The sequence below is a fragment of the Polyodon spathula genome, chromosome 13, assembly GCF_017654505.1.
Source record: "Polyodon spathula isolate WHYD16114869_AA chromosome 13, ASM1765450v1, whole genome shotgun sequence".
Lineage (NCBI taxonomy): Eukaryota > Metazoa > Chordata > Actinopteri > Acipenseriformes > Polyodontidae > Polyodon > Polyodon spathula.
This window is the reverse complement of record NC_054546.1, coordinates 35,326,327-35,335,948: the sequence shown is the minus strand read 5'-3', so window position 1 is coordinate 35,335,948 and position 9,622 is coordinate 35,326,327. Positions and strand designations below refer to the sequence as shown.

The window sequence follows — 9,622 nt, the reverse complement described above, 5'->3', positions numbered from 1 at the left end:
TTCAATTCATTTAAAATAAGTAGCACACATATTCAACATAACATTTAAATAAATGTACTTTTGTCTCTGTTACCATTACCAATGTATGAACAATACGTTGTATTTTTGTTTTCAGTGTTTTTGTTTGCAGTTTAAGTGAGTTTCGTGACTAACTTAATAATGGGAAGTACTGTACTGACCTAGTTGCTGTTAACAGGTTGTTTCCAATTAGTTTCAGCACAGGGCATTTTCTAATTAATAATACCACTGCTCGAATGAAAATGATGCTGACAAAACACCAGCAACAAATCTGTTAAATGTGTAAATATTTACTGTGCACTAGGATCTTATCCAAACGACGTAGTCCAGTTTAAAAGCCTATTATTACCCACCGCCTCGAGATGAAATATCACGCCTTACATTTTCCATATATTTGGACAACTCATGAAATTTGGTATTAACACAATTTAGAATGCGTTATTAAGACTAGTGGAGTCCGGGGATATATGGCGATGTCTATCTACCCGTTTACTACTACTACTAATAATAATAATAATAATAAAGTAGTAATAGTTTTGTATCTACAAATTATCATATCAATTGATATCGACTAAAAACTGAATACGAGTTGTGCTTTTTTTAAGTTTATTATTATTATTATTATTATTATTATTATTATTATTATTATTATTATTATTATTATTATACAGGTCAAAATTATTCAAACGTAATTAAACTTGTTTAGCTTAAAGATGTATTTATTTTATGTTTTTTAAATGTTTAAATAAAACGTTTGGAAAAAGCCTGTTGCTCAGGTGAGGGGAAAGGTTTCTGTATCACACCTCCACTACAGAACAGCTGGCCATGATTTTTAAGTATTGGAAAAGATTGTGATACTAGATAGTCAGACTGCTTATTTTATGATCAGCGTGGTTTCTGGCTGCTGGGAGTTGCATTGTGGGTCCCTGAAATGGATCCAGTAAATTGGAGATGGCGCTGCGTACAGTGTGAGTGAGTTAGAAGGCAAAGTTTGGGGAGCACGGGAAAGTTAGCTGGAGGCGAAGCGAGCTGCGATTCGCATTCCAAATATTTCCAACATAAATGGAATTTGGACACTACTATCCGGAGGACAAGAACAGAAACATATTACAACATTCCCTGTCATAACTTGCGAATTGTATTATTCTGGAAAACGCAGTTGTCTTGATAAATCCTATCAGTGATTGCTGCTACATGGGTTAAATTGGGAATCACTTAGGACTGCTGCGGGACATTTGTGCAGTTTTTTTTTTTTTTTTTTTGTAAACCCACATTAACTATATTTAAAATGAAACACAGACTGGGAAAACACCTCCGATTTGAATGAAAGAATGAACGACCCCCGAGTTGATAAAGAATTTACACCGATCTCCAGAAAACACCGACTCATGGCTGCAGTTCTGCCTGAGGAAGAGAGCGTTTTGCCCGGTAACAGTTCCAGATCCGACCGTAATGGCATTGGGATAGTTTATTGCTTCGTTTGTGGTGGGGGTGTTACGCCTGGAAAAGAACTGAAACTTCAAATTAATTACCAGAGAGAAAACGTTCCATTTTTCCCGTTTTTGCAGCACCAGGAGCCAGCGCCGGGGGCTGAAGAAGTGACCCCAGATGGATGTGTCACAGTATGCGCCGTGTGTCAAAGTTTTCTCGGGGAGCAGTGGAACTCCTTTGAAAGAACCAGGACCCCTATAGAAAAGCGAATGTACTGGCTGAAAAGACCCTATCAGTGTGACTCAAGAAGAATTCCCCAGGAATGGAACATCTCCTACGACCTGGAAAGAAGGATGAGCGTGAGTAGCCAAAATTGTGACGCACATGATTCGGAATTTTCATCCCTTTCTGATAACGAGAATATGTCCGATCAAGAGCTTGATTTTGTTGACAGACCAGTCACGCATAAAGAAAAGTCCACCAGAATCCCCACTAGCAACAAAAATTCTAAAGAAAGACTTGCAAAATATAACGACATAAAAAGCTGCCATGATTCTCCGATGGGAACCCGGTACCTTGTTAGTGGTTACGCCGCCCAGGACGCACAGAAATCGGATAATGTTCTTCAGCCGGGCCGTTCTGTGCAAAGTATGAATCACGCAGCTCAATCGTCTGTATCGTTGGCTCAGTTACAGGAATTCCTTCCACAGCGGTCCTATGACACCCCTTATGCCGAGACACCTGCGCAAGACAACGGAATCATTATACGCAACAAGCAGTGGCTACCAGAGGAGAATGCCAAGCATCCAGACTCTCGCCAGCATGCTGTCTATAGCAGCTGTAGTACTCGGGATCCCCTTGTTCCGTTGCAAAGTCGTAAAGCAGCAGATGTTGCAGATGCAGCCGCATCGTTATCACCTGTAGGCGCCTTGAACATTTCAGACCGCGGCAATGTTGACAACCTGTTCAAACACAGTGACAGCAGCCATAGTAACCACGGGGGTGGCTGTTCTGACTCAGACAATGAAATAAACATAACCAGCGATAATGACCAAGAAAATGTGCTTGATATCGCAAGCAGCAGGGAGCATGTAATAAAGCTCGACAGGCAGATCAGGGAGACTGGCAGTGTAATAGCAAAGTCCCTGAGTAACAGCCCTGCAGAGGAGTGTGCATGCTATATCTGTGGAAGTAAACTATCCCAAAATAACCAGCATAAAGTGTACGTGCAAAAACAGGAGAGCATCTCAAACCAGCCCTTTTTCCCCTTTCTGTGGCTCCACAGCCCGCCCCCAGGGGCCTTGCCTCTCAGCCCAGGTGGGTGCACTCTGGTATGCGCTTGCTGCCATTCCTCCCTCATGCAGCAGTGGCAGGGCTTTGAGTTGGCTAATGTGCCAGTTCTGCAACGCCTATATGTGGTCCCCTTGAACGCTGGCACTTCAGTTTTGGCCCCCAGAGACAGCATGAACCACAAGCTAGAGAAAGCCACGGCACGTGAAGCTTGCTACCTGTGTGGCGAAGACTGCTGCAGAGATCTTATAGTGACCTGTTCCAAGGTTTTCAATGGCAATCCAAGGAGTACCATGCACTTTCCCTTCATAAATCTACTGCCATGCCCTCCCAATGCCAAAGCTGTTAATAACGGGAAAGTACACTGCTGTCAGACATGCTTTAGCATTTTAGAGGATATATGGGTTACCTACAAAGCATGTCTAAGTGAGGAGCTTATCACCTCCGTTAATAGCTTTTTGAGTCGGTATCACCAGGCTGTCACTGGGGCAGTAACCCACTCAAGCAGCCTGAGCCACCAGTCTCCCAGAATGGGCCACACCTCAGTTTGTTACCTGTGCGGGGTAGAGCTACCAGCAGGAAGGGAGTTTCAGCTGAGTGTGAACCCACCGGGCCGGTGTGGAGAGAGGGAACCTTTCTTCCCCTTTTTGACTGTCCATCCTCCCGCACCCAGGTCCAAACCTTCTGATTCCACTGGCCTGGTGTCCACCTGTGTGCTGTGTTACCACGACCTGTTAGGCCAATGGGTTCAGCATGAAGGCCGAGGCAGCCAACCAACCAGCAGCCCATGGTCTAGGCAGTACGGCGTGGACACTTTTGTGTGCTTCTTCTGCAGACAGGAGAAGAAAAGATGCCTGGGCTTAAAAGCGGTGCAAGTTGCACGACTGCCTGTGTTTCTGTACGCCCCTCGGGTGAGCAACACTCTGGTGGTGGATGATGGGAAAACATTGACCATTGGGTCTTGTGTGGATTGTAAAGCTGTGGTACTGGCTGGCCAAAACATGAAGCAAAACTGCCTATTGGACAGCGTCTCTCCTCCTGGGAAACACAAGGTAAGTCTGCTAGAAAATTTAATTGAAACAAACATTTTAATGGGTCCAATATCTGTAATGAAGAGCATAAACTGTTGATAAGTGGGCTATCTGAGAATGTATTTAATAGAAAGATATAGAAACAGGATTGAATTACAGTTGTTTTAAACTTCTTTTCCTGCCAGTGCTGTGATGGAGGTAGAGCTAATCAACATGGAGGGTACCAAGTGGTAATTCAGCTTGTAGCAGATGAGATAAGGTTTTGCTACACTAGTTATGCTTTTCTTTCCATTAAAAGTTATAGTTGACTTGATTTGGCTAAACTATGCAATCTGATGAGAATACTCAGTTGCATGGACTGTTTTAGAGGAATTTGTTTAAATTGTGTCATTTCTAAATACCACCTTTGTTTACATAATTAAAAAAATACAATAAAGACACATTGTTTACACTGCAGCAGATGTCTTCTATAACCTTGCTATTTAGCTCCAGCAAGGTTGGTTTTATAAACTATGGTCTCGTAGATTCTTTGCTGTGTTTTCCTGACAGTTAAATTGGGAAATAATCCACAGTTTGACATGCTATATATTTATGTTCAGCCCAATTTCCGATCTCTTCACCAGTTCCAAATTATTTATGGAATCACCCTTTTTGTTTAACGTAACATTTTTCTCAAGCTGAAAGAAAGTACCTTTTTGTGCAGTATCCAGAGTAGCCTAGTATCTCTGATCGCAGGAGCTTTACTATTTATTCCAGTATAGTTGAGTATCATACTGATGATTGTGTCTAATACTGTAATTAACAGGTGCCTGTACAGTTTGCAACAAAATAGGACCGCTGATGCTATCTATCTATCTATCTATCTATCTCTCTCTCTCTCTCTCTCTCTCTCTCTCTCTCTCTCTCTCTCTCTCTCTCTCTCTCTATATATATATATATATATATATATATATATATATATATATATATAATTAATTTGTCACTTGTCCTAGTTTTAACTTGTGTGCTTTCTTTCCTGTTCTTACTACAAGTATGTATTTGTCTGTAAATTGGTGTACTTTTAACACATTTTAAACCATTCTTGCTTAAAATGTATATAGCCTGTGCGTTTTGAATACAAGAGCTGTCAGAAGCCATCTCTGCTGACTCCTTGGGTGAGCCATCAGAAGGAATTACTGTGGGCTGATTGGCCTGCAGTCAAGTCTGGTTTCTTTGTGTCTTTGTTGTTCGCTGCAGTATAATCTGGTAAAAGCTTCTCAAAGTTTGGTATACTGCAGTAAAAGAAAGCCTTGGTAAATCACATTTTAGTAAAGGTGCATCTATGAATAATCATGGTTAATGGTCAATGGAATGCACAGTATAGGATACTCAATGAAATAATTCACTGTTTCAAATGCCTTTAGGTTGTAATTTATAATTTAGCAGAAATAAATCAAAGTCTAAGTACTGAGGATCTTTTCATTCCTTGCTTGTTTATTATGTAGATATTTCAAGTACAGCTCCTCCCTTCCTGTGCTGTAGGTGAATTTCACACCCTTTGACTAGCTGCAGGTAGTTTCATGAATTTGTAAAACTTTTCGGAACACAGACTGTCTTCACTCACATTATGCCAGCCAATCTTTGCCTATCAGAGAAAAATAAACGGATTAGTAACCCCTACCTTGAATCTAATGCATTGGCGTCCCTCTACCTCACCCTTCACCTGTGTAACTACCCCTTGGTACTATTTGTTATTGCCTACAGCTTCATCCAGTTTGCCAGGTGGTGAACCCTTTAAATAAGTGTGTTTGAGGAAAATATTTCACACTGTATGTTTGCATGAAATAAATATTATTCACATTTTTGTGTTGTGATTTGTCTGGAACTGATGAATAGAGTTATACTAGAAAAAAAACATTGTGAAGCCTTGGTAGAAAACTTTTAAAGCCTTTAGGCATGAGTGGAGGTACTGCTAAATGTCTGTTTTTCAGGTGAATCATTCTGAATAAACTTTATTTTACCTGTCGGGATGTGTCAGCTTAGTTAAGGTGTCTCACAGGCTGGACAAAACAAGCACTGAAGATGAAGTCACTGTGGCCTTACTGCAAACTGCATGACTTCATGGTTTTGGAAATGTAACTGGGACTGGGAAACAGGTGCTCCGTCGTGCAATGACACTTGGTCTGTTGCAGAGCTGGTCTGTCCTCGCTTTCGTGTCACTATAAGGCACACATCTGCTTCCTCTGTTTCCTGGAACATTTGTTATCGGGAGAAAAAAAAAATGAAGAAGGATTTAAATATTGCTGACAGTGGCCTGCCTTTTGAAAAGAGGTCGAGCATTTTGTGCAGGAGACAGTGTTGCATTCCACCAGTTAAAAACAGACCCACTTCTTTAAAGTGCTTTCCTTTAGACATTCATTTCTACTGAAAGTGATCTATTCAGAGAGAGAGAGAGAGAGAGAGAGAGAGAGAGAGAGAGAGAGAGAGAGAGAGAGCAACATGCATTAAATAAGTTAACGACCACTTCTGCATTGTGATAACTAATTAAGTGTGATATTCACCGGTAGTTTTAATTCAGTTTTTCTAATATATTCTGAAAGAGTTGTCACATGCCCTTTTTTAACTTTACTGCATTTCTCTTGCTATAGCACATTAGCTGTGAAATTCTGGCACCCTTTAATTGAGTGCACCATGGACTGCTATACAGCATTGTAATGAGAAAGACATGCTGCCTGAAGCGACATAGTGGTAACAGTATAGTTAATTGCTTGCCTTTAGTATGAAAGAGACTTGTTCATAATTTTTTTCTGATATGATTAGAGTGGCATTTATGTTTGTTTCACATAACACCTACAGTCTCAAAATGAAATGTGATATGTGACACATGGGTGCTGCTTATTAGATATTCATTTTGAAGAGATGTGACATGTTGCCCTATTAAGAAACCCAACACACATGCAGCTGGCATAATGTATCTACCCTTATAAAACATTTCCTGTGGTAAACCTTTTTGGAAAAAACACAGCCAAGTATGGCGAATTATGCATAGTTATTGTAATGGTAACAAAAAAAAAAAAAAAAAAAAAAAAACATCTGTTTGTGGATAGCAGTTTCAGTAAAGATCTGCCTATTCTTCCTTGGTGATGAATTAAAAAGTGTGGAATTTCAGCTAGGGTTGGTTAGGTTTGGACAAATTAGAAGGGCAGCTGTCTTTATGAAATGTTCACCAACTGACTGGACAAAACATTACACAGACAGTGAATGATGAGGTTTGTTAAAAAGCAGATCTTTGGAGTAAATTAAATGCATTTAACCAAGTCTTCTTACTGTAACATGCCATGGTTGTTGAAATAGACACCACTAGAAGATGACAGGAAATCCAGTGCAAGTTGACACATTATCCGTTCTTGCTGGTGTTTGAAAATTTTGGCCAAATGTTAGCCACAGTGAAATAAAATGTTCTTGTGTAGTTTTTAACTACTTTCTCTTTAAATGCCACAATACATTGTCACGGACAACTAAGCACAGTGAAAAAAATAGGTAAATATATTCTTTGCTCAAATATAATTTACCAGAAGTCCCCAGGACATCGGGCAAGAGGTCACTGTGGAAAACGGAAATTCTTCCTTAACCGGTCATCGGTCATTGTCTATGCATAGCAACAGCAGGGCCCCCAGAAGAGAGTAACCCTGTCATCTCTGCCAGTAAAGTACAGTGGCTGCCTTCTCTAAAGGAACCGGGTTTCCTTCTCTGGGTAGATGTTGGCTGATGTTCAAGCGTGCTAGCCACATTAATCATGGTTTCACGCAGGAGTCAAGGATTTGATGTTCAATTTACACTGCTTTATCAAATAAATTGTGTCAATTTTTAAAAAGGAAATGCTATTTAATGAACAAAGCCTGGGGCTGTAGGTATCCCTGAGCTACCCAGAATTGCAAGGGGAAGGGGGCAGGGGTACTAGACCGAGTTTTACTGACTGTCGCATTGAAAACAGAATTGTAGGACTTCTTTCAGAATAAAAATAACCGTGGGGTAATGGCTAGTGTGGGTATAAGGTGCCCCGAGATGTTCAACACTGCTGTCTGATGACGTGGTAGAGCTGACAGAAGTTGCTGGTGGCTGATTTGGAGGTTAACATATCTCATCATTATGGGAAAATGGAGGTGACTGTCAAAGGCCACTAATAAAAGGAAAGGAGTAATGTTAAGCCCACTGGAATGAGCTTTCTGGTCTACTGGAAACCTCTCTCTATCTATGTATATATGCTTTATTTTATTATTATTATTATTATTATTATTATTATTATTATTATTATTATTATTATTATTATTAAATTAATATAAAAGTATTTCGAGAAAACTAAGGACATCATAAAAAAAAAAAAAAAAAAAAAAAACAGCAGAAAACATGTATCCAGGTGAACTTATACCTATTGATATAATGATAAAATGTATATCTTTTTTTAAAATAATATAAATAATAATAATAATAATAATAATAATAATAATAATAATAATAATAATAATATATAAGTAATTTAAAATGCAAGGCCCAGTTAACGATCCTACTAAGGTTAATTTGCTGGTTAACACAGTAATGGTTTGATATTAGTATCCCAATAGTATTTATTTTACCCTTATGTTAGGAATGACTGTAAAAGACAACCAATGACCCTAAATACTGTTGAGCATTTTCTTTTAATGCTTGGTATTTCAATGCCAGCTGTGAAGGCGTTTGACAGGGAGGTCAGTTGTATTAGAGATAGAGTTAGAAAAGGAACTGACAGTCCTATTAGGTGCTCAAGGCTGAACAAGGCCTGCAGTTCACATGTAGGTGAGACATAACTCTCCTCTGAACCATCTGGTTCACACATTCCTGCACAGGCCTTATCAAAGTCTTGTCATCTGCGTTGCCGTCTGTGCAGTCTAGCTGGATACAGGTGTCTAGTCAGCGTGTTCATTAAAGGTTGCAGCTAAAGCATGCCAAGAAATCTGAAGTAAGGTACTGATCTGGGCTAAATGTACTGTCATAATACATGTTTCAGTGAAGCCCTTCTAGTACTTGTATTTTTTTCAATGTCTATATGTTTGTCCAATAAAGGCATTATTTAAATATAAACAGAATGCCATTCAATGAAAAACATATACAAAGTTGTGAGTAAAGAACACACAATCAGATAACAGTCCACCAAATGGTTCTTGGATAATGAATAAATGTGATTAAGAACAGATATGAATACACGATCCCCATGTCTAATCTGACAGCAGTGAGACAAGGACTCCCCAGCCGACCTAACCCCTTCCCTGCCTGGGCAGCACTTGGCCAATTGTGCACCGCCCCCTGGGAACTCCCATCCATGGTCATTAGTGACATAGCGCTCTCCAAGCTATAGGACGCATCCTGCCCCCCCGATGCACCACTCGGGAGCCCTAGAATGTTGCCTTTTAACAAAGTAGTTCTATATTCTTACTCCTCGTGCAAAGTAACCGAAGAATCAGTTCAATGTATTGTAATATACATTGTGACCTGCATATCACAATACTGTATGGTTTAGTTGCTTTAATGTGGTTTTACACTCCTAAAAGTATGTACAATAGTCAGCGGGGTTTTTATTTATTTTTTTTATATGGAGGCTGAACGTCTAACTAGAGATACGTTATAATCAGACGCCATAATTACGCATCTAAACAGAAACAGACAGCAATACCCAATGCATCTTTCTATTTGTTCCCAAAGCATGCAACATGTGGTTAGAGGGAAGCCTATGAAGATCCACTGCACCCTTATATCACCACTAACCTTTTCAACTCAAACCACAGCCGGCTGGCTCTGTAGCTCTAAGGATTCCTGATTACGTGTGAATGTGAATTGAG

The 9,622-nt window shown here is 39.8% G+C and overlaps 1 protein-coding gene across 1 annotated transcript in view; it reads left to right on the top strand.

Moving 5' to 3' along the window:
- Positions 1-687: 687 nt before the first annotated feature.
- LOC121325529 (genetic suppressor element 1-like) overlaps positions 688-9,622 on the top strand; it is a 253,989-nt gene continuing 245,054 nt past the window's right edge. The window contains exon 1 of the mRNA XM_041268138.1: positions 688-3,791. Within this exon, the coding sequence (XP_041124072.1) occupies positions 1,350-3,791 (2,442 nt within the window). The 5' untranslated portion in view covers positions 688-1,349. The remainder of the gene's footprint in view (positions 3,792-9,622) is intronic.